This window comes from Vulpes lagopus, chromosome 1 (assembly GCF_018345385.1).
Source record: "Vulpes lagopus strain Blue_001 chromosome 1, ASM1834538v1, whole genome shotgun sequence".
In the NCBI taxonomy this organism is placed as follows: Eukaryota; Metazoa; Chordata; class Mammalia; order Carnivora; family Canidae; genus Vulpes; species Vulpes lagopus.
In genome coordinates, this window is record NC_054824.1 from 6,620,175 (window position 1) to 6,645,920 (window position 25,746).

General features: G+C 44.2%; 1 protein-coding gene across 7 annotated transcripts in view; it reads right to left on the reverse strand.

Moving 5' to 3' along the window:
- Positions 1-8,959: 8,959 nt before the first annotated feature.
- The window catches only part of LOC121490128, a 157,840-nt gene continuing 141,053 nt past the window's right edge, over positions 8,960-25,746 (reverse strand). For 4 of the 7 annotated variants that reach the window (XM_041753824.1, XM_041753826.1, XM_041753800.1 and 1 more), the window contains 10 exons: positions 25,144-25,293; positions 24,219-24,272; positions 23,392-23,559; positions 20,921-21,073; positions 20,565-20,699; positions 19,819-19,971; positions 17,981-18,190; positions 14,487-14,607; positions 10,830-10,957; positions 8,960-9,141 (listed from right to left, as the gene is read on the reverse strand). In XM_041753824.1, coding sequence (XP_041609758.1) covers positions 9,016-9,141; positions 10,830-10,957; positions 14,487-14,607; positions 17,981-18,190; positions 19,819-19,971; positions 20,565-20,699; positions 20,921-21,073; positions 23,392-23,559; positions 24,219-24,272; positions 25,144-25,293 — 1,398 coding nt within the window. In that variant the 3' untranslated portion in view covers positions 8,960-9,015. The remainder of the gene's footprint in view (positions 9,142-10,829; positions 10,958-14,486; positions 14,608-17,980; positions 18,191-19,818; positions 19,972-20,564; positions 20,700-20,920; positions 21,074-23,391; positions 23,560-24,218; positions 24,273-25,143; positions 25,294-25,746) is intronic. The other 3 variants (XM_041753793.1, XM_041753808.1, XR_005987516.1) reach the window with 3 other exon arrangements.

The following is a 25,746-nucleotide window of genomic DNA, read 5'->3' on the forward strand; positions in this document are numbered from 1 at the left end:
TGCAGAGCTCGGTTTTCCTTTGTTGCTTTTTTAAGATGTTTCTCTGTCGCAGGTTTGAACAACTTGATTATGATGTGCTATCGTTTCTTGAGCTTGGGGTTTGTTGGGTTTCTTGGGTATAGCTTTTCATCAGATGTGGACGTTTTTCAGCTGTTGTTTCTTCAAGTATTTTTCTTTCCTTTCCCTTCTCTGTTGGGGATCCTGATTACACAGGGGCTACTGGAAGTTGATCACAGCTCATCCATGCGCTATTTAGTTTTTTGATCTTTTTCTGTTTCATGTCCGATTACTTGTTCACTAGTGCTACAGTTTAATCTACTGTAGTCTTACCCAGTTTTTCATGTCAGATGTCTTTATTTCTAGAAGTTCTTTTTGGGTGTTTTTAGATCTTTCATGCCTACATATTCATTCTTTAGTTTTTGAGAATACCGTGAGTTTTCTAATGCCTATGTCTGCTAACTCTAATACTGGGTCAGTTTGATTTTTTTTTTTTTTTTGATCATTCTGGTGTCCTACTTTTCCTGTTTCCTTGCATGCAAGATGTGAATTATAACCTGATACATGCTGGTTATTTTTGTTCTGGGATGTAGAAAATAGTTTGATCCTTTTTAGGTTTAAACTTTGTTAGGTGAGAGCGGAGCAGCATGTATTGGGCTGATAGTTCCCCTGTTGTGAGTCAGAAGACCCTTTAGAGTACCTGGTGCCCCTGGATTAGGAGGCTTTCTAGTCAGGCTGCGGGGAAGGCTCTGCTCCTAGCCTTGTGTGGGCTTCCAGGTATGGTTTCCCAGAAACCTTCCCAGCCTTGGGTAGTTACCTCGGGCATATGCTGATCAGGAAGTTGCTGAGACCGCACCCTGCAGACCTGTGGAGTTCCTCTCTGGCTTTCCACCCTAGTCTGCTGGGAACTGCCCTCGGAACTGCAGCTGCCTTCAACTGCCTTGCCCCTCAGCCCCATCTCCTCAACTCAGGAAGTCCACCGGGTTCCGTCTTGGTGTCTTCTCCTTGCGTCATGGCTCTGAGGCAGTAGGCTGGGTCCTAGTTTTCTCTTTTAAGAATCGCTGCTGTCCTTTGCCCAAACTCCAGTGTATTGAAACCCACTGTTTCATGTGTGCTGTCCAGCTTTTCAGTTTGACGGTAAATGCTGTCTCTTACTTCATCTTGGCCAGAAGAAAAAGATCAAGATGTAGATTTTAAAGTCTTAGTTTTTTGTTTTGTTTTTTAAAGATTTTATCTACTTCTTCATGAGAGACACAGAGAGAGGCAGAGACACAGGCAGAAGCAGAGGGAGAAGCAGGCCCCATGCAGGGAGCCCGATGCGGGACTCGATCCTGGGTCTCCAGGATCACGCCCTGGGCCGAAGGCAGACGCTCAACCACTGAGCCACCCAAGCATCCCAAAGTCTTAGTTTTTAATTCAAGGAATATATACATAAGTATTCTTAATTTTTTTTTAAACTATTTAAGAGAAGTATGTCTGCTTTGATCATCCCTCAATCCCTTTCCTTTGCTTGTTCCTCCACTTTGCAGAGGTAATAACTGGAACTGGTCTGGTGTTAAACTCTCCCCTCCCCCCCAAATTTTTTATAGACTATATGTGCCCTTAGAAAATACATTAATTTGGATTTTTGTTTTAACATCAGCCTGCAACTTTTCACTCACTACTTCTTGGAGATTTTTCCAAGGGAGTGTATGTAGCTATCCAAATTTTTAAATTTCTCTGAAGGTGTATGTAGTATGAATATTGTAACTATCTATGGAAGGATAGGTTTGCAATTTTTAGTTTTTACTAACACTTGCAGAGAGTATCTTTGCACCTGCCCCATTGTTTACGTGTGAATTTCTCCCTGAAGTAAATATGGAGAAGTGGAAATCCGCATCATAGGATTTATACTTTGTCCTTTTTGTTTAACTCATTCTTTTTTAAACATTTAAATTCAATTAACAATGTATTATTGGGTTTCAGAAGTAAGGGTAATTGATTCATCAGTCTTATGTAACACCCCAGGCTCATTACATCACATCCCCTCCTTAATGCCCATCCCCCAGTTAATCCGTCTCCCCACCCACCTCCCCTCCAGTGACCTATGATTAAGAGTCTCTTATGGTTTGCCTCCCTTTCTGATTTTGTCTTGTTTTATTTTTACCTCCCTTCTCCTATGATCCTGTTTTGTTTCTTCCACGTATGTGTGAGATCATATGATAATTGTCTTTCTCTGACTGACTTATTTTGCTTAGCATAATACCCTCTAGTTCCAGCCACATTTTGGACATTTTAACAGATTGCCTTCCAATTTCCACTAGCCAGCATCCCTAAGAGTTTGCTATATCCTGTCTGTCTGATACTGGCGAAGTGAAGTTTTAATTTAATTTACTTGGTTACTGTACTTAATTTGTATTTTGTGAATTGTCTTTTTCTACTGTCTTCACAGTTGTAGGATTTTTTTTTATCTTAAAATGTGTTGGGTGCTCATCTATGGTCAATGGATTTTCTTCTATATTTTTTTTCAAGTCTTTGATTATGGTGTCTATCACCAGAGTACAGTCAGGAGATAGAAGCCACATAACATGAACAGGGGAAGTCTGACCTAGAGCAGATTGGAGTGAATGGACATACTATCTGTAATATTTTAAGAAACATACAAAGCAGTAAAGAATTCTAAAGAGTACCGGCAATAGCAAATATAAGAAGTGGGCCACTATCTGTTCTCCCTCAAGCTGAGTTCCAGAAATAGAGGGGTTACAACCTTGGCTCTCTGGATGAAGTTTGTGGTAGCTGCAAATCCACTGCCAGGCAGCTGTGCCTGGGGAAATGATAGACCAGTGGTAACCTGTGAAGTCCTCCAGGGCGGTGCAGGGTAAGCCATGCCCAGAAAGTACCACGCCGGTGGCACCCCCACTGCTAAGCTATGTGCACTGCTAGAGTTTTGCCCAGAACCAGGAAAAGAAGTTCCTTCAGAACTGTCTACTGACAAAAACAGCATGCCACCCAGCGACGCAGCATTCATCCGTATGGTTGAACTTCCTCGTCATGGTAATGGTGGAGCCGGCAACATGTTTCTGTCATTTTAGTGACCTTCCACTACTTAATATTTATTTTGCCCTTGCTGAGAACCTCAAGTGGTCAGTTCTTTTCTTGGTAGTGACTCAAATATTACTACCAAGAGGTCTGAGTCTTCCACTGCTCTACCTGTGTGGTTTTTTGCTAACCTTTACCATTGGGTATGGAAATACTCGGGCACCCAGAGAACCACGTGGTCCAGATACGGTCCTTGCCTCCATTGTGTACCAGCAATACAGTCTCCCCTGGGCAATCAGGATTGATCGTTCAGCTGGTGGGGTAACACCTTTTGCTGCCTATTGGTTTAGTGGTTTACAAATCCCAAGATGGCCAAGTGGCAGTCTCATCTTAGATCTTGTGTCAATAGACCCATCATTGTGTCCTTGGTTGAAACAAACCTTGGGAACTAAGCCCTCCAGAGCACCTCCAAATCAGTGTGACGTTGCTGAGATGAGAAGTATAATCATGAGGAGTCACTCCCACTTCTACCCCTTGATTCCTGGATTCCTATGCCACCTCCTGTGAGGTACCTATCCTTTCAAGGTGGTATCTTGCAACAGTTTACAACTGAGTTTCCGGTGAATTATTCCACCTTTCAATCAAACCAGCCACTTCTGGTGTTGGGGGCTAATTTCACAGGTATGAGTTCACCCCAACATTTCCTTTACTGTGAGATGGATTCCTTAATTAGAAGCAGTGCTACAGGAAATGCCATGACTGGATAAGGCATTCTGTGAGCATGTGCATCATGTAGTGCTGGGAGAAACTGTAGATCATATCCGGAATGTGTGTGTGTTCTACGAAAGTGAATCTCTGTTCTCTATGATGGAACAGGCCCAATGTAGTCAAATTGCCATCACATGGATGGCTATTACCCATGAGATTGACACCATATTGCAGCCTCAGTATAGGTTCCGGCTCTTGACAGCTTAGGCAGTTGTTAGTAGTGCACACCCGCCTTGGTGAGGGGACATCCATCTTGTTGAGCCCACGTGTAGCCTCTAGCCCTGCCACCATGATCACGCTGTTCATTGAGCAAGCACCGGCTTGGCTGGGGAATGACACTGACACCCATCAAGTACATTATCTTATCCACCTGATTAATAAGAGCCCTCTTTTCCTGTAGATGCCCTATGGTGACGTGAGATGCGGAAATCTTCACAGTGTGTTCCCATTCTGAGATCCATCCACACACCTTTCTCCACATTTACTTGTCATGGGCCTTTACTATTTCTCCCAAGTCCCTGACTATCCAACCTAAACCATTAGCAACTACTCGAGAATTAGTGTGGATTTGTACTTCTGGCCATATGTCAGCTCAGACACAGCGGACAACCAAATGTACTACTTATTCTCATGGGGAAGATCTTGTGCCCCTTTTATTTAGGTTCGCTCCTAAATGGAGCATGCTGTTGCAGCTCTCCACTTCTGGGTGGATCCAATAAATCCTACAGACTTGTCTATAATTTTTTATTTCTTGGCTAGCTAGTTGTTAGAAACACCCCAGGCCAGAGTATTGATTAAGAGGACACAACAGGAGTTGGTGTTGGAAGTCTGAGCCACATGTTCATGGAAGCTCTCGATACTTTTCAGAACTGCTCAGGCAAGTTGACTGTAGACTGTCTCCACTGATGATAGATTGCTGCCGTGTATGCTCACGTTTATAACTGGGTAGATTCTCCTACACCCGAACCAGGCTACCTGTTCACCACCCATCCCATGGTTGGGTAATCAGTCTCTACAAGGCACAAAAGGAGAATAGTTATCTTCAAAAGGGGGCATAGATTTGCTCCAAAATCCTAGGGTTTTGCCCTGTGTTTCTGCTTGACAAAGGCTCCATACGCACCAGGATACTTTTACTATCACGGGTTCTATTGGAACATAGGACCCACTAGAGCAGCTATACTGTAACTCAAATTCATGACAGAGCTTTCTCTTGCTCTAGTCCGCACCCGAAGTTGGTATCTTATAGGTAACTGGGTGGGTGGGTTGAATCAACAAACTCAATATGGCACACGTTGCCTTCAAATCCAAAAAAGCCTACTGAGCATCATGCCTTTTTTCATGGTATATAGTATGAGCTGAAGCAACCTTCCTCCTTAGAGGAGATATTTAACATGTATCCAAAGCACTGAACCCCCAGAAACATCACTGGGGTTAATGGCCCTACATTTTTGTGGAATTTGTCTTTTACCTTCTAGTTCTCATATGTGTTACTAAGGCACGTATTTACTACCTCCTACTCATATCCAATCAGCATTATGTTATCAACATTGTGGACCAATGTGATTTTTGTAGAATATCATGATGATCAAGGTCTCTACAGACTATATCATGGCAGAGAGTAGAATGGACAAAGCCTTAAAGTGAGACTTCGACAGTACACTGCTGCCCTACCAGGTAAAAGCAAACTGCTCTTCATGGTCCTTACAATTTGTTATGGATCGAAAGGCATAAATTAGGTGAACAACTGCGTAACAAATGCCAGGAGGATATTCATTTGCTCCAGTAAAGATACTACATCTGAGATGCCAGCTGCAATTGGGATCACTATCTCATTAAGATGTGAACCTGATAGTCCCTAGTCATTTTCCAAGATCCACCTGTTTTCTGCACGGGCCAAAGTGGTGATTTAAGTGGTGATGTGATAGGCATCATCACCCTTGTTTCCTTTAAGTTTTGATGGTGGCATTAATCTCTGCAGTTTCTCCAGGGACATAATATTGCTTCCAGTTTACTTTCCTGAAAGGGGAAGTTCCAGGGGTCTGCAATTATCTCTTCCTACAATAATGAGCTTTAACTCATGGGTTAGAAAGCCAATACAGGAGTCTTTTCAGTTGTTAATTGTTGTCTATTCCAATTATACAGTCAAGAACTATGGAAATAACCACATGGTGAGTCCATGGATCAACTGGGTCCACTGTAATTTGAACCTGAGACTCCTTCTATTACCTCACTGTATGCCTGCATTTTGACTGGTGAGCTAGAGCGTATTTTGGGTTCCCAGGAGTTACAGTTTTATTTTTTAGGAAAGCTTCATGCCCAATGTGGGGCTTGAACTAATGACCCTGAGATCATGAGTCCCATGATCTGGCTCTACTGACTGAGCCAGCCAGGGGCCCCTTTGGGTTCCTAGGAATTATAATTAATTTTTTTTAATTTAATTTTATTTATTTATGATAGGCACACAGTGAGAGAGAGAGAGAGAGGCAGAGACATAGGCAGAGGGAGAAGCAGGCTCCATGCACCGGGAGCCTGACGTGGGATTCGATCCCGAGTCTCCAGGATCGCGCCCTGGGCCAAAGGCAGGCACCAAACCGCTGCACCACCCAGGGATCCCGGAATTATAATTAATTTAGAGGTAGTGCCTATTCTTCTCCAAATTGTCTGGATATTTCTTTTTCTCTGATGAACAGTAACTCTAGCAAATGATTACAGATCTCTTAGGAAAATGTTTGGAAGAAGATTTATGATTTATACCTGCAGTAGTGGCGTAAGCGCAGGGTCCTTCCTCAAAGGGATCCAGCCTCTCATGAGGTCAAGGGGCCCTGGTCTGTGAATTGACTCAGGTATGGAATCCCAGTGAGAGATTATGACTCTCCTCTCTGCTGACTCGAGCCAAATTTTGGCTACCAGAGTTTTTCCGGTTATATAGATCAAGTGATATTCTCGTTGGCCGCCTATACAATTTCATTTGGAGGGACACATTAATCACCAACGATCTCTATGTGCCAAGTCTATAATCTGACTGCTGATATGTCCCTAATGCCCTTTATGATAAACATGCCCACCTTGTCTTTGGTAGTTACCTTCTGCTATTCTAGGATCACATCATGACCATTGAAATGAGAGAGCCCATCTCAACAGCCATGAGAAACAAGATTGTGATTTTGACTGTCGTTGTAAGTTAGCATTCTGCATAATTAAAATTTGTACTTGAATTCTAACAATGTTACCCCTGTGACTACAAGAAATAAGAGACTTTTTTCAAGGTTACTTGTGGAGGTTCTCTGGTTTTCAGACCATGATCTGAGCTGAGAATTAAAGGTCCAGAGTTTGTCATTTTTTTCTGTTAGTCCTAAAGTGCATCCAAGAAAGTCCATCCCACATCCCAGTATTTATGATCATCATTATTGCCATTAGAGTCAGTGTAGTAGCAATTTAGGCTCCCAAGGCACATGCTTCAGTAGGTACTTCATCACAATCATCATCACATGGGTAATAGTTTGGTTAATTGTCATGCCAAAGGATCACTAGTATTCCATTTCTAATTGTTGAGGAGCTCAGCACTGTATTCAAGCCCAACAGTGCAACCAAACAAATCCTCAAACCCCATCTTTGTGAGTCTGTCCCCTAGGACCACTCCACTACTGGCATCAGTTCTGTATTACTCATGGGCCAATTAAGAGATAGAAACAACACAGTAATCAAACTGTGAGAAAGTTGAATATTATTAACTATACCAAGGGATTGAAGTAATGGGAGGATTGGCTGGTAAGCAATAAAGAGAGCTCTGAAGAATCTAGGGATAGCAGATTTAGTGAGCAGCCACTGCCTTCCAGAGCTGACATCCATTGGAAAGGGTGTGACTTCATTGGACAGGGTGTGACCAAGGCTCACTGGATGCAAAGAAGTTCACTGAGGCTGTGAAGCAGCCCTCACAAAAGGAGAAGCAGAAGGAGAAAGCCCTTCACAAAAGGTGCCATGCCAGTGACCCTCCCCCTGAGGCTGCATGCACTTCTGTGCATGCATGCACAGAAACCTGGTGCTGCAGAAGCCCTATACACTGCAGGAGCCTGCTGAGAGGAGCACCCCCAGAGCCTGGAAAAGGAACCCTTCCTCCTTCTCCAGCGTCTCTCCAGTACTCTCTACTGACAAAGCTTAAAATCTTGCAATTGGCAAAGAAGAAATATTTACAGGGTCTATATTAATCATATCACAGCTGACAAGGATGAGTTTAGAGCTGAGAGGCATAAATTAATAACGGGCACTATACCTTGTCAGGCTGAATTTTCGGCTTTGATATCAAAGTCATCAGTCTTATCTCGGCTTTGGTTTTTCATGTTCTATTTCAGAAATAAGTTTGTGTGTATGTCTACGTGCATGTGTATGTGCATATAGATCTTGAATCTGTTCGGAACTCATTGTGTATAGTGTAAGGTAATAATTTATTCTACTTCAAATAGACTCAACCTTATCCTTAATTTGAAAAGCTACATATATCGTATACAAATTTATGTATGAAAATGTTTCTCTGGTCTGTTCTGTTCCATTCATCTACCTATTTATTCCTTTACCCAGGATACATTTTCTTGTCTGAACAAAAAAATTGGATTGGGACTTTATAAAAGTCAATATTTGTGGAAAGAATTTTAAAAAACTAGAGAGAGGAAAATGTTCTTTCTCTTTTTAAGGTTTTATTTATTGATTAGACAGAGAGAGAGCACAAGCAGGGGGAGCAGAAGGGAGCCTGATGTGGTGCTTGATTCCCAGGACCCTGGGATCATGACTTGAGCCAAAGACAGACACATAACCAACTGAACACCTAGGAGCCCCAAGAGAGGATGATGTTCTTAAGTGAAATAAATAGAAATAAGTGCTCTGGAGTTTACTTCGATTAATCTGTTCTGGTTTTTCACTTACTAATAAATACTGCTTAGCAGCAATGCCCTCTCTCCTGGCTCACACACCTCATCAGTAATTGGGAACCCATAGTGAGAGGTTGTTGGTTGACCAAAGGCAAGGCTTAGGTTGTAGAAGTGCAAATCAACATTTAGGTCTTAAAACCTAGGGCCAAACCCTACTTCACTTGGGACATTCAAGGATATAATCATCTCAGTCCTTCCACACTATCTTCATAGTACTACTAATAAAAATTAGCTAAACTTTAATGGAGGTTAGAATCATTTTTATTCATTCAAATGCTCAAAGAAATAAAATGTGGAAAAGGACATATGATTACCAGTCAGGTCCTTGTGGGATTATGGATGGAGCTGTGTGGACTTGAAAAGCTGAACGTTGAACATTTTCTGCTACATTAGGTAGAAAGATGCTGTCCGTCCTTTTTTGGTGCTTGATGGGTACCTGCAATATAAAAATTAAATAGATATTGGAGATATCATTAAAAGTCACTGTTACTCATAAGACCAAGATCTTTGGCACAGTCTGGGTTAGGCCATTTAGTGTGCCTTCTTGTATTTGCCACTTGTCATAAAGGGAACTGGTCACAAATTAAATCTTTCAACAGAAAGCCATTTTCATCTAAGGAAAAAAGATATCCCATATGTGGAGTAATCTAAAAATTCCTTAATATTTTATCATTTGTGTCAGTGCAGTGTTTTGTTTCTTTGGTGGTCTTACATTCCAGCCACGTATAAATTCCTCTTCAATCTGTATTTATCTGATTTGTCTTATAGGCCTTTCTTAAGAAGTCAGAGCTTAGATAGATTTGAAGAGGCTCCAATTCTTTTGTGCCTTTCCTGGACCTTAGGCTTTTTGCTTGGGGTTTTTATACACAATCCAATGGGCCCACAAAATATCCCCTTATTTATTAGAGTTTGTTTAGACTGTTACCCTTCTAAATCTTTTGAATACAGTGGAGCTCCTCAAATGCACTTAGCTACTTAGGCAGCCTTCTCAACCATGAGTTGTGACTACCAGCCAGCCCCATAAGAGCAACATTTGCTTTTAAGTGAATCTTAAAAGCCGTTGTGGTCCCATACACACCAACTGAATATTGCTTCCTTTTGGAAAAGGCTTTAGCAGAAACAGACAGACATGTACTAGAATTTCACCTTTTGGTGAAAGGTGACTGCACAGGGATTGGTGAGTCAAGCAAATGGCAGGTATTAATAATGTGGTCCTACTTGGTGAAGAACCTCAAATGGATGTTCCTGACCTGTTTCTTCCCTTTCTGTGTATGATTCCTTAACTGCATGTTCAGAAATACTGCGACATTTTTTTTGGTCCAATAACTAGACTATCGGCTGCAGAATTACACCCTCAAAAGAGACCAAGAATTGGCATAGTTTCTCTGGCAATATGATTAAATATTTTCCTTTTAAGTTTTCTCAAAGCAAGAGGCAGGAATTCTTAAATGTGTTGACATGAACTTCTAGAAGAGATTCTGAAAAACAATGGGTAATACTTATCAAAGTAGCACAGAGAAGGCAGTGGAAGAGCTTGTAAATGTTTTACCTAAACTAAAAGCTGAAATATTGAAAACAATTTTTTAAATATGTGCTATACCTTGACCTAATCTGAGTTCCAAGAATTTCTTTGGTGGGTAGATTTCTTACATGTTTTTTAAAAAGACTTCTGCAACTTCTGCTCTGCCAGGGAACTCAGATGAGAGATCTGGTGCTGTTAGTTAATTATTGTAGATGATGGGAGAAAAAGAAGAAATTCAGAGACAGAACACAGCAAGATGTGGATACTCACTTCCACATTCATTTATTTAATGTAATTGAGTAAGTGCTTTTCTGCCGAATTGTTTCGACCTCAGAATTCTATTATTGAGGAGTAGCATCAGCAAGATGGCAGAGTGGGAAACCCCAGACCATCCTTCTTCCCACAAACACATTGGTTCAGCAATAATTCACAAACAAATTGCCTTTGTGACAAATCCAGAATTTTATTATCTAGATCCAAGTATCTAGATAAGAGCCTGATACATAATTTTTAATGTAATTTTGAAGTGAACCTAAAACCATAATTTCATATTTACATTTTTTCATTATTTCACATATATAATTAAATCTATCATTACTTACAGTGTCTGGCCTTTGAATCCTTCTTGGTATTTTACTGCTCATAAGATTAGTCTTTAAAAGGTGTTGCTGGGAGTATCTGGATGATGTGGGAGCAGAACGTAGGGAGTACTGAGCTCGAGGTGTAAGGCCTATAATGCCAAAAAATGTTAAATTATATCTCTGTTGTAGTGTAAAGTCTTAGATTTAATTCATAAAACTTTAGAGCTTAAAATGATCATCTTATCCAGCTTCATCAATTCTGAGTGAAGATGTCAAAATCTGGATGGAATCTTTAGCCTGAGGATCACATAACCAAGTGAAAGAGAAGGATATAATGGGTGACACGGACTATGGTGGGTAGGAGTGGACAGAGATATTCAAATTAATCAGACTTGGTAATTAACTGGATTTGTAGGGTGACAAAGAAGAGCTCCCAGATTGCTGGCTCAAGCAACTGGATAGATGTTAATTTTATTTTATGGTGGATTTTATGATCCTGGTACATATATTCTCAATAAATAATGGTAACAAAATTAGAAGGGTAGATATAAGTGGGAAATATAAGTATGTAAAGAGAAAACAGTTAAAGATTAGTTCAAGGACCCTGAAAAAGTAGGATCAAATGGGATCCCATGCATTGGGATTGGCCCCTGGGAAGAAAAGGAGCACCTTTTCCATCTTATCAGGAGGGACAGAGAAGCAGCTGAGTAGCTAGTGCAGGTGGGCTGGGGTCAAAAAATAGAGCGGGGTAGGGGTGGGGGTCCGATCTGATGGCTTTTAACTGTTCTGTGAAACTGGAGGTAAAGTGTTGGCTGGGGAGGATGACAGAATCCAAAGGTCTGAAGGGACCAGGAAGATTTTAAATAGTTACTGGGAAGAGGAGAGAGTGAACCGACCCCATCCTCTGCTCAAGGGGAGGCACATGTGAGCTGGTTCTAAGACCCCTGAGCATCATAGTCTCTGGCTTTTGTGATTTGTTCAAACTTGCCGAGTCTGAGGCTGATTCTTTTTAACTGCCCCATCCCCGCAATGACTCCCACCCAAGAGCTGGAACAGAGGGTAGCAGCCATAGCAGTGGCAATCATCTTGCTTCCCAAGGACCTCCACTTCCTCTCTGCTCCCGGCATTCTTAGAGCCCAGAGATGGAGAGAGAGAGAGAGAGAGAGAGAGAGAGAGAGAGAATTAGTCCTGGTGATAAACATCAAACCCAGATCAAGCGAACTTAAGCCAGTCTACCCCTGAACATTTCCCAGTTTTGTCAGCCAAGTGATTTCATTTTTTCCCCCCTTAAGTATTTTAAGCATAACTGCACAAGAACATGTTCTAGTGTCTCAGGAGCTGCAAGATCCTAAGGGGAATCCATGCTAATGCCGAGTAAAGAGAGCTCGCCCCTTAACCCTGCCTTTGCCTTTGATGCTTCTGAGATGAGGAGAGGGGTGGCTGCTGCTTCCACTCCTACAGAAAGGAGAGACCTCGGGCACCTCATGCTTTCAGCTGGACAACTGAGAGGGGAGTGGGAATGGCTGACTTTGGCCTTTTCCAACTCTAGGGTGGTACCTGGCTATCCCCTTGGAGGCTGGGTACTAATAGACAGGTGTCACCCAGTCCCTCCCCTCTAATGAATCCATGCATAGGGAGTCCTCCATCAATCTCATCCTGTCACCCAGAGGGAGACAGATGGGGGCTGGGCTTTCAGAAGAACTAGCTCTGCTTCCAGGGAAAGAGGCTTTTCCTCCACTCCTGCCACATCCCCAGTCCTGGGTATTAGGGTTCCACCCCGCTACCTGTCTGGTGCCTCACTCTGCTTCTCCTTCCTAAAATGTGCAGTTGTTGGAGGACATGGATGGCAGTTTGAAAGGACACATTAACCCAGAAAGAGATTAAAAAGATGCTTGGCTGAAAAAAAAAAAAAAAAAAAAAAGATGCTTGGCTGGCTCATTTTGTAGAGCATGTGACTCTTGATCTCAGGGTGGTGAGTTCGAGCCCCCCCCTTGGGTAGAACTTACTTATTTAAAAAGATGCTTGGCTGGACTGGAGGCAGAGGGAAGAGGGAGAGACAGAAAAATCCCAGGGAGTGTGGAAAGGAGAGTACAAGGTACTGAACTGCTCAGGGTCAGTGGCCAAAATAGGGCCCTTGGATATTTTTGATATTTTTTCTCTTTGGACAGGGCAGCTGAGGCGAGGAACCTCAGCCCTGCTGTCAGGTCCCAGGCAGCAGGCCCAGAGGCAGGAAGAAGAGCCTGGGTTTTACAGTTGAGCCCAGCCCTGGTCTTTCTTTTTCTTTTTTCTTTTTTTTTTTTTTTTTTTAAGATTTTATTTACTTATTTGAGAAAAAGAGAGAGATGAGAGAGAGAGAGAGAGAGAGAGAGAATGGGTCGGGTGAGGAGCAGAGGGTGAGGGATAGAATCTCGAGCAGACTCCATGCTGAGGGTGGTGCCCGACATGGGGCTTGATCCCAGGACCCTGAGATCAGGACCTGAGCCGAGATCAAGAGTTGAACGTTAAGCTGACTGAGTCACCCAGGTGTCCCCCCAGGCCTGTTCTTAGTAAACCCAAAGTAATTCCATCTTTGTCTGCTTGACCTTTGACACTGATCTTTCTGTTTCCGAGAGGCTGTGTTTTCTCATATCTTCAACTGGCACAGAGCCAAAAGCAAACATAAAGGACACACATGCATGAAAGTGTAGTAACCAACATTTGCACAAATATTTGGTGTTTTTATGTGGCAGATGTGCATCATTTCATTTAATCCTCAGAATACCCTTTTGAAGTGGGTATTCCCATTTTACAGAGAGGCTAAATTAACCTGTCGAAGGTCGCACAGCTTGCAGTGACAGAGCCAGGATTTGAACCAAAGCTCACACACTTTTTTTTAAACTTTTTATTTATTTATTTATTTTAATTTATGATAGTCACACAGAGAGAGAGAGAGGCAGAGACACAGGCAGAGGGAGAAGCAGGCTCCAAGCACCGGGAGCCTGACGTGGGATTTGATCCCGGGTCTCCAGGATCGCACCCTGGGCCAAAGGCAGGCGCCAAACCGCTGCGCCACCCAGGGATCCCCAAAGCTCACACACTTAACCACCAGGCTTTACCAAAATGGGACAGCAGAGGCTTGGCTGATTTTAACGATAAGTCAGTTGTGATTATTGATAATTGATGATATTTTTGATAGTCAGATCTAGAAGAGAACTTAGAATTTATTTCATCCTCAACTTATAGGGGAGGCAGCTAGTTTAGAGACATCCTGGGTTTGGCCTCTGCTCTGTGCTGCTTGCCCAGAGGCGTGTTTCGGTGCCATTCCCATAGGACGCCTCCCGCCCCCAGCACCCAAGCATCATAATATCCTTTCTAAGTAACATCTGAGAAACGTGGTCACTGATGTCCTGAGGCATCAAGACAAAATATAGTGAATTGCCCAATGTTCTTTAAGTGGTGTATTACATACTTGAGACCAGTTTTTATGACCAAAACTTTTTAGTATAGGATGTCAGTACTCTGAGGTGAACTAGGGTAGAAGGTCGTGACTGCAAATCAGAATTAAGTGTGATTCATTCATGTATCATTCATTCACTCAACAGACGTCAGGGAGCTCAATAACCAATAACTCAGCAGCCACGGGGTGGTTTTGGCTAGTCCCCACGATCCTCCTCAATTCAGAGTAGGGGACCTGCTTACCGCCTGGTGAGCTCATCTGGACGGACGATGGCTCAGCGTCATTAAGCTGACTTTGGAGCTCTTCTAGGCGCTGGAAGGCATCCAGCTTCACACTGCGCTCCTGGGCCAGCCGGCTTCTCGTCTGGGGGGAAAAGTGCTTAGGAAGCAGAGATGCTTTTTGGTGCATACTTTAATTCCTGGGGTTCTTTGGAGAGTGTGGGTCCAGGCTGCCCCAGGAATACAAGTCCTCATACAGTCCTGGTCAGGCTTCTAACGACAGCTCCAAGAAGGCCAGGAACGTACCCAAAGAGGAGCGGAGGCGGCCCTGGACTGGGAACCCCTTATTTGCCTTATTATAGCCAGGAGTTTACTCACAACATTTTTTTCTTTTATGTTTATTTCACCAGAGGGAAGGGGAGAGGAGGAAATGGAGAAGGGCCCAGTTCACAGAGGACCTTGTAGGTCAAAGCCGCCAAACTACCACAGGGAAGGGGGGAGCCTCCGCACAGTTTCACGCAGGGGAAAGACCTGATCTCTGTTTGTTCAGCTCATCATCTTCAAGGATGTCCTGAGCACCATTCCCCAGGCCTTAGAGGAGGCCCCTACCAAGAGGTGGTCTCTGTGTTTACTTGTGTGGCCCTCGGCTAGCACAGCTGGCCCCTAGGTCCCCAGCCAGGGAGTAGCTGGGTCCAAAGTACACCTCATCTGCATAAATCACAGATATTCTTTCTTTTGAAATCTATTCTTATGTATATAAGTGTAAGTTTATGTAGGTCATAGCAAGTAATTATAAAAATTACCTAAAAGTATAAAAGTAATGTAATTATAATTGTATTATAAAATTTTAAAGTACAAAAGAGCAATAATAGTATAGTGGATTGAATAATGTCCCCCCCCCCAAAAAAAATATACTCATGTCCACCTAGAACCTCAAAATGTGATCTTACTTGGAAATGGTCTTTGCAGGTGTAATTAAGTTATGATGAAGTCATACTGGATTAAGGGTGGGCCTCACATACAGTGACTGAGGCCTTTATAAGAAGAGGAAAGGGCTCAGACACACAGAGGGACACATGGGGAAAGGGCCATCAGATAAGGAAGGCAGAGGTTCGAGTGACGTAGTTACAAGCCAAGGATTGTCAAGGCCTACAGGCAGCCACAACGAGCTAGGAGAGAGGCACAGAACAGACTCTTCCTCAGAGCCCCCAGGAGGAGGTGACATCCTGATTTCAGGTTTCCGGCCTCCCGAACTGTGAGGGAATACATTTCTGTTGTGTTAAGCCATCCAGTTTGAGGTAATTTGTTACAGCAGCTCTAGCAAACTAATCCACATGCTAATGTCAAGAATTCAGCTACATGTGTTTTAAATCCCACTCTTGTCTGCATAGACTCAACAAGAAGGCCTGTGAACCCTTGGAGGGGTAACCACAGGCTCGTCTTACAAATGTTAAGGGGCAGTTTCTTGTGTGTGCAGATGCTATCAACTGTAGTTTAACTTTCAGTAGAAGATTAGAAAAACTTCCTAATACAAATTAGGCCCAAGGTCCCTGTTTGTACTACAGGGATTGGTGTAGGCCCTTCAACCCCTATGGGCAGGAACCAGGAAAAACATATCAAGATTCCCTGAGCCAGGCTGGGGCTAAACCAGTTTGAAAAATAGTGGTAAAGGAAAGAAATGTGCTTAGTAAGGACCTTGTGTTGTGTTAGGACTTAAAAACGACCCCACCCCTCTTCACAGAGGTAGGTGCAGTGATTTACCCAAGATCCTACAATCAGTTAGAGGCAGAGCCAGGATTTGAATCCAGGTCAATCTCTTTCCAAAATTATCCACCTTCATACTCTCAGCTAGAAGACATACAGCCAATATTTATGAAGAGCTGTATATCGGTTTTGGTTCTAAGTGCCTCATTTGAATTACCTGATCTCATCTTTCTAAAAAAATCCCGTGAAACGAGTATATTGTTCTCCATTGCACCAACCGGGAGACTGAAGACAGAGAGACCACATCTAGCCTAAAGGCATGCTGTGAAGGGCCCCATGGAGTGAATCAGAAAGCCTGACTCTAGGGCCTCTGCTCTAAATGGTCTCCCCAGGAGCAGGACGTAAGCAAGGACAATTATGCTCTCCAAGGTCAGATGGTCAAAATCTTACCTTGGTTGGAATTGGAGGTTGGAGCTGGACTGAAGAAGTCACTGTGGGTAGTAGGGGCTCTTGGGGGCTGAGGGTAGATTGTTAGTTGGTGGGCAGTGGGCCAGTAAGCCCAGGGGCATTGGAGCTGCCAGCAGAGGTGGAGAGGTAGTGTAGAAACAGCCGATGATTGTTTTTACATACATATACTAAAAACATGTATTTGTTGAGAGAAGCCTCAAAATACTTGTTTTGTCTACTTTCAGAATCTCTACCATTAGACAAAAATTAGCTGTTAACTAGAGAGGACTTTGAGAAACTAACATCCTATTTATTTATTTAATAAATAATGCAGGGCTCAAACTCATGACCCTGAGATCAAGACCTGAGCTGAGATCCAGTTGGACGCTCAACCAATGGAGTCACCCAAGGGCCCCCAACACTTTATTTTTGTGCTGGTTTTTGGGAAAGCGTAATTTGAAAGATAAATATGCGACACTTAATTTTTCTTAAGGATCCATGTCACATTTTAGCTTAGTTTTCATAAAATAAATGTGAAATCCTAATTTTCTTTTATTCTAAAGCTATTTGTTTTTCCTCTCCATTTCTTCAAAAATATTTCCTCTAGCATTGCCTCAGTTTTTGTCCTTTTTTTATTTTTGCCATTTATTTTTGTAGATTTCTCCTAATTGATCTCCTCCTTGAGCACTCGAAACACTTGGCCAATAATTTAACTTCCCAACTTCTGTTTCCTAATATCTCTGATGAATTAATTGATTTATTCCTTCAGTGAATGCACGAGAGGTACCTGCTCTGAGATGCTACTTCTTTGGCCTTTTGTATTGGATTACATTCGATGGTCTCCTTTTTTGGAACTTGCATTAATCCACATCTACATCTATTATTTCTTGCTCTTTTCTTTTTTTTTTTCTTTTCTCTCTCTCTTTTCTGTAGGGGTGTATTTAAAAAATGTATTGTGTCTGGAAATCACTTTTACCTTTCCTTTTTGTCTCTGAAGTTCCAGAAACACCTTGAATAAAATCCTCTTATAATAGCTTCCATGATACGTGCTGCTTTTCCAGATTACTGTTGGAATTTTCTAAAGGATCCCTGGTTCAAAAATTATGGCCAAGTGGAAACATGTTTTTCATGTGGGTTATAAAGGTGCCAAGATTCTGGGCCTTGAGGCAGCGAAGCCATCCATCCTCTCTTACTATAAGCAGCCCGAGCATCACCCAGCGTGGGCAGTATTTCCATTATCCTGGTGGGCCCAGAAATGACAAAGGTGGAGGACACCAGGGGCATGGAGAATTCCAGAAGAAGGCCCCAGCTCTGGCTGCTGCACCCCGATTGGCTTTTGAATGGCTACCACCTGCCTCTGGAGTTACCTGTCGGAGTTCTCTCTGAATTCTCTTCTGCTGAAGCTGGCCCAGTTTGGAAGCCCTCTCAGCTGCTTCAGTAAGGAGCTGCAGGTGCTGTTTCTTTTGCTCCACATCTTCCAAGAGCTTCTCCATGCTGGAGGTTTTCATTAGATCCATCTGTTGCCGGTGGCGAGCTTCCTGGGCCACTCTGTGTTGCAGCTCTCTCAGCAGTTGTGCCTGTGGGGAAAAGGCCAAAGGAAACAGAGAAGGCTGCTCTCAGCAAAGGGAAGGAGAAGTTGCCCGACGTAATAACCTCCATAGGGCCCAGGGGCACAACTCTGTGGAGTATTCCTGGGCTCAGGGTCATGGAGCCCAGCAGCTCTGTCCTGGGCTGGCAGGCAGCAGGACTACCAGGATGTAGGCCAGCTTGGCATTTACTGTAAGCCCAGAGGCAATAGTCAGTGGGAGAACACCTGAAACAAATAACGAAAGCCAGGCAAGTGGTAATGCTACTGCCCAGCAATACCGGGTCGAACAATCTGGCCTTTCAATGCCCAAAAGGTGATGATAATATGTATGTTATGTCGCTTATTGACCACATGGTTATACCTACCACAGACTACATTTGCAGTGTCACTGAGCATTTATCATGAGCTAGCAGGGGAGGGTTAGCCTGGGGAGGAGGCGTGACGTAATGCACGCAAGGAATAGAGAAGGGAGGTTCTAATCTTGCCTCTGTTTTAACTTCCAAAATAGCTTTGGGGAAGCCAGGTTCTAGATGGTTAAAGATGGAAAAGGGTAGTAATAATCTGGTTCCGTTCTGAAACTTTTCTAATCAGTAGCACCGTCAGTATCAGAGGGTCCATCCCCAATTATGATACTAATACTAATGATATTTGCATGGCGATGTTACAGTTTGCATAATTACAACACCATCATTCACTTGGTGCACGGTCATGGAGGGTGTAGGGTCTAAAAGGAACAAATTATATGTTATGTTTTAAATATGCCCAGCTTTTCTGGGCTCTTATTTATTCTATTTTTTAAGACTTTTTTTTTTTTAATTTATTCATGAGAGGCATGCAGAGAGAAGCAGAGACACAGGCCGAGGGAGAAACAGGTTCCCTGTGGGGAGCCCGATGCAGGACTCGATCCCAGGACCCCCGGATCAAGCCCTGAGCCGAAGGCAGAGGCTCAACCACTGAACCACCCAGGCGTCCCTCTCAGGCTTTTATTTAAACTTGGCTCTTCTCTCTCTCTCTCTCGACCTAGGGTCTTTCTGCTTCATTCATGCTCAGGGAGTTGGCACAGTTACTAAGAGCTTAGACTTGGAAACACCTTTGTTTTGGTGCCAGCCCCTACTGAGCAGCAGTAACTTCTGAAATTAAGGCTTAGTTTGGGTCATCAGGAAAGGACCCAAGATCCTGTTTGGGGGAAAAAGGTTGATTGATGGCTGGGCCACACTCCACGTGCACATGGTTGCTGTTGATGGAAAGTATGCTTGGTGATGGAAAGACTGTGTTAAGGGCAGAGACCTACACCCCAAGATCACCTCTGGGTAATAAGATTCTCAGAGAAACACACACATACACACTACACGCCAAAGAATGATCTTTAGCATGGGTAGTGCTTCCTTGCCTTAGCCAAATGCAAATAAAAACAAAAGCCTCTTGGCCTCTTTCCTTGGTTCCTGGGCCAGAAAGGAGGAAGTGGGCCATGGTTGTCTGACTGTGCCATGTGCCTAGCCTCACGCTGTGGAGCCCTGGTGACTGGTCCCAGGCAGCCTGGTGCTGCTTCCAGTGCCACATTCAGCTTTGCAGAGCGAGTTCAGAGAGCGGGAGGAAGAGGGGTTCTAGGACTCATACCTGGTTATCCTGCTGCTTGCGCATCCTCACGTTGTCGGCCTGAGCCCTGGCCAAGGCCTGCCTCAGCGCCAGTAACTGTTGACGAAATAAAACCGCTTCTTGTTCTGCCATTAGCTTGATGCTCAAACACTCTTTCTTCCTTTGCATCGCTTCCTGTGAACATCCCAAACACAGTAAGATAGGAAATAAGTTTCCTTTCCATAGTTTTAGTCTCTTCAGAGTCTCTAAACCACTTCACTATCCATCGTCTTTAAAACTTCCTTCTGGTAGAAAGGAGCTCCCCTGGTCACTTCCTCTGTGTCTTCGTGTGACAGGTCAGAGTAAATAAAGACTTTCAGAAACACAAGTGCAAGTGCCCAAACCACTAGTATTATGTGCTTTGGTTTCAATTTGCCTTGAAGTAGGTTTTTGATTTGTTTTCCCATTTTCATCAGATAATGTTTGAAACTCAGAGATTTGCAGTATATTTTTATGAAGCTGCCTCAGCTCTTGGTAAAGTCTCCCCCTCCATCTTTCCCCTGCTCTGGAGCTACATTCTCTGATCTGTTCTCCCATTTGCTTCTTTGCCATTTGCTTCTGGCTCTTTCCTACTTCTCTGGAGGCTCTGACACAGCCACTTCCCATGAAGACTCCCCGCCTGCAGATCCTTTCAGATGGTTGGCTTTGCCACCGCTGCCAGGACACCAGTACAGCAGCTGCAGCCAAGGAAGCCAGCCTGCCACCCACCTCGCCGGGCGGGGCCTCACCTTCTCTGCCCTGCTCAGCTGGGCCTGGAAGCGAGCCTGCTGCGCCGCCAGCCTCCAGCGGCCCAGGCTCCTCACTTTGCACGCCAGCACAGCCAGGCTGCTGTTGTCCTGCTCCAAGGCCTGCAGCTGCTCCTGCTGAGAGAGGCTTCCTTTCAGAAAAGGCTGCCCCCAACGATCTTCTCAGGAGGAAAGGGCACAAATCCTAACCTCAGAACCGAGGACGACACAGTTGTGCCTTTTTTAATGCCTGGTGCAATGCTTTCTTGGGGAAGCCAGACTGGAATGCATACAGAGTGAGCTGGGGTCAGATGCTGGGATGAAATGCTGGCTTCCCATAGCTAAATGAAATCACGTACTTTGGCTGGGTTTTCTTTCGTTCCTTCATCAGGTCGAGCAGAGCCCCATTTTTTCTTGAGGCTCCTCAGGTTGTCAATCCCTTCTGTTCTTACTTCGCCGATGAGCTCATATACTTTCTGGATTAAATTAATCTGATTCTCATCCAACTTTTCCTGCAAATTGCAGAGTCAAGTTCAGGAAGGGCAGTGGAGGAAGAGTCACTTTGCCTTCTAAAACCCAACTTTCAGAAATGATTTCACATGAAAAAATCACCCACCCAATTATTCCATCAGGTATTATCTGGAAGTCTCAGTAGCAGCCCCTTTAGCATTGCCTTCAATCCACAGGGCCTCATCATGTGGACCCTACACACCTTAGAGCCCCAGTTGTCAGATGCCGGGGTAAGTTGAGTGGATAGAAAAGTGGAAGGTGGGCAGCCCGGGTGGCGCAGCGGTTTAGCGCCGCCTTCAGCCCAGGGCCTGATCCTGGAGACCCGGGATGGAGTCCCACATCGGGTTCCCTGCATGGAGCCTGCTTCTCCCTCTGCCTGTGTCTCTGCCTCTCTCTCTGTATTCTCATGAATAAATAAATAAAATCTCTAAATATATATATATATATATATATATATATATATATATATATATATATATAAAATAAACCTTAAAAAAAGAAAAGTGGAAGGTCACAGGTGGAAAACTGAATCACCCCTCCTCTGGCAAAAGGTTGCTCGAGAATTTGAACCTAAGGATTTTTGCTATCAGGTTGACTCAGCGGAATCTGACCAGATAAAACACTATAGATGAGCCACTAATGAGGAACTACATTAAAAATAAATAAAGTAGAGGAAGGAATCAGGCTGGCTACCTTCCCATTTAGGTTCCAGCAGAAATCTCATTATGAAACAGCCTGTTCTGAATGGCTTGTGGATAATGGCTTGTGGTAAAAGGGCTTGATTGTTGCTAAGTACAACCACAGACACTGCCTCCTCGGCTGAGGGGTGAGAGTTGGGTGTCCTCTCATCTCTGGACCACTTCCCTGGAGAGGAAAGCAGGAGCATGCTGCCCAGCTGGGCAAAAAGCTTCACCATCTATTTGGGATCCTAGAGTAGAACATGGATTCTCAGCTTTGCGGGGCCTGTGGAACTAGTTTAGCCTGAGAGAAGCAGAGAATCTATTTTCTGTCTAGGAATTCTGGTATTAAAAAAAAAAAAACTTAAGAAAATGTTTAATAGTTTCATACCCGAAAGATGACTTAGCAAATTCCAGACTTCACTGTCTATTCAACCTTTTCCTGTAGTACCAGGCCCAACGCATTTTGGTTTTGATTCTTTAATATTTGTAAGCACTTGCATTTTTGTGGCCTCCTCATAAGTAAGAAGGAACCTCTAATCCTCTCTGAAATGACCAGGCCAGGGCAGAGCACTGGTGAAAGCTCCTCACGTAACAACTTCAGGGACCACCTGGAATGCCCCAGGAGAGACCATGAAGTAAGGACCCATTTGGGGCTGGCTCTGGGCAACACCCAATAGCAGGAGAGGGAGCAGGTTTGTACTGGAATTCACATTTGTGGGGCAGCTGGACCAGGCTCTGTGATGGCCCATTTTAGGCATGGGGCCTCCATCTTACAGCTGCTCAGATACCATAAGAAAGTGGCAGGCTTCCACAGTGCTGTGGACACATGGGCACCCCACCACTCCTCTTCTGGATGGACCGTCACCAACAGGTCAGCAGCTCCCTGACACTCGATGTGAGAGAGAGGCTGGCAGGCATTTGGTAGGTTGAAAAAAAAAATCTCTGAAAGCTAATTCAAATTCTCAATCTTCCTGGGATCCCTGGGTGGCGCAGCGGTTTGGCGCCTGCCTTTGGCCCAGGGCGCGATCCTGGAGACCCGGGATCGAATCCCACATCAGGCTCCCGGTGCATGGAGCCTGCTTCCCCCTCTGCCTGTGTCTCTGCCCCTCTCTCTGTCTCTCTCTCTCTCTCTCTCTCTCTCTCACTATCATAAATAAATAATTTAAAAAAAATTAAAAAAAAAAAAAAACAAATTCTCAATCTTCCTAGTGAGCTTTCGGGATGTGCTATTGCTACCAACCCTGGGGTCTGGCCTGGCTTAGGGCACTGCGCTCTCCCGTTCAGATGGTTGTACTCAATAGGCAAAACAGTGACATCAGTCGTTGGGGTTTCGGAGGAGACAGCCCCCACCTTCCCTTTCACAGCAATCAGATGGCAACAATGGCAACTGGCAGCAGGGTGAGGAAAACAGCAAATACCTAAATTGTCTAAATTTCAGTGTCTATCATGACACAATCATGACCACCCATCGCTGCCCCTCTTTGCAGTGAACACTTAGAGCCAGAGAGCTCTCGGGCTGCACAGGCTCTTGTTACCACACAGCCCACTCTGTCATCGATCGCTCTGTGCGCAGCGTCTGTGGAGGTCACCCACACTTGGCTCCCACAGGACTGCCCAGACGTCCAACACAGGTCACTTACTTTTATGTGTAGACATGTCACAAACAAAGCTTGGACTAATGCTTCATATTCCTCCTGGACTTCTTTTCTAATCTGCTGTTTGAGATTCAGATTCTCCTCTTCCAAATCCGTGAGTCGAGCTCTCAGAGCCGTGATTTCCATGATCATATTATGACTGAGATCTGCAACCTAACAGCAGAAATATTGTTTTAATGGAAAATAACTCAAGAAATCCAAACTGCCACTACAGAACAGTTCTTGGTATATCAGTGTCAAGTTTGCTCTTCTACCTTGAATCTAATGAAAGAGGTAAACATCCTGTTGTACAAATATGAGCGGAAGAATCCAAGGTTGGTTTAAGATCTCGGAACAGTGCCAGACACGTGGTAGGTGGCCAATGAATAGTTGCTGAATGAATGACCCCAGAAGAGACCCCGAAGCACTTTTTAATTGGAAAAAACGCTTCAGCTGTCTTCGCCTCCATTTCCAAACTGGCCTTCTTTGACACCTCAGCCTAAATACTTTTATCTTTGGAATTCACTTAAACTGGCCTCAAAAGAAAAACAAAGCCTCCAACCCCAACCAAAAAGTAGCAACAAAAAGAAAAATCAAATCAATAAAAAATAAAACCACCAAAAAACTAAGAAAAAGAAAGCCCTTATTGCTTAAAAAGTAAAAACACACGCTACGTGTTTCTGCAGTGGATCTTCATTGAAGAGACCTCTACGGGTCACTCTTGATGAGGGCACACACAGACACAAACACTAGGAAGTCCCCTGGCTGGCCACTGCTGAGATTGTGGATTTGTGAGATGGAAAAGAGAAACGTTTTGGTAAGAACTGACCTACCTGACCAGCACCGTCTTCAGGTGGATCTGAACCTCTTCGTATGATATCTAATTCCTGAAGAGGAGAAAACAGGGCACAACCAAACTCAAACATTTATTCTCCCAACCATGGCTCAGTTCAGTAGCTCCCCACATCTCCTATCTGTGTTAATGGAGCTTCGTTTTTAGATCGTTGGGCTCCATGTGGAGCCTGACCGCGCTTATTGACCCACTGGACTGTAGGACGCCTAATGTGAGATCAGAAGAAGACAGCATTAACTCCCAGATATCCACACTGTGCCAAAGACTTGGCTACAGGGAGAAGCCAAACTGGGGGTGAAGCCAAGACTCATTTGATATTTGAACGCTTCATTTAACTTTTTTTTCAGACTTTTGCACTTTTCTTAGGTAAAAAGTAATATTACACTGAACCTCTGATGCAATCCATTTTAAAGGTATGCAGTCTAGAACAGGAGAAGTGACTCCTGGATCCCACCAGTGGGACTCATTTTAAGGAAATCTCAGTGAGACTCATGATGTGCATCTTGAAGATAGAGTTTACTCAAGGATCCTGGCTTCTCTGCTAGACCAGGAAGTGCGCGAAGTGCTTTATGTTTGCTGAGGTTAGAAGGTCAGCTACGCATCTTCCCTGGGGGGGGGGGGGGGCACATGACACAGCCCCTTTGTCACTAACTTTATATTTCCCACTAGATACCTCCAAAGCACACAACCCAGTGTTGCTGGGCCATCATCCCTGCAACTGAGACTACCAGAGCCCCCCCAAAAAATGAACCAATGAGAAGAGACATTTAGGGAGTTCCATTTACCCTCCAATCTTTCACAAAACACCTCCGCCACCCTCTGTTCTAGTCTCCTCTTTGGAGTGACTCCTGGGCCTCCCTGCTCACACCTCTCCCATCACACTTCTTGTCTCCCTGGGGACATACTTGCTCTTTCTGGCAGAGCTTCTGCCTAGCATGCTCCAACACATGCTCATAACACATGGAATAGCTCTCGAAGTTGCTGCGTTCTCTTGCCATCACATCACAACCCAAGGAGAGGAGGCAGGCCTCAAGGTGATCTTTCCTGAAAGTGATCTGAAAAGGAAGGGGCATTATTCCCAGCAGCTCTAGCAGGATAGCCTCACCATGCCAGGGCACCTGTTGCCTGGGCTCACAGACCCACGTCCATTTCTCCTCCACAGAAAAACACGGGCTCTCACCTTGCAGGTCTCTTTCGCGTCTGCTCTTAGTATTTACAGGTAGGGACAAGAGTACAAGGGGAAGCCTATATGCCACATATCTAAGTATTCTGGATGCTTAAAAGTTATAAATCAAACTAAGAAGCCACTAATTCTCCTACTTTGAAAAATAGATCTTCAAAGCAACTTGGAAGGCTAGGCTTGAATTTCTCATTCTTGGGCTGCTCTGAGTTCTTTGCTGAAATGTGGTGACTTGGAGAGAGCTGGTCACCGACCTCTAGGTTACGGTATGATCCCCTTGTCTTCCCACCTCTGGCCTCACATCACACCGTGGAGGGCCCTCACATGT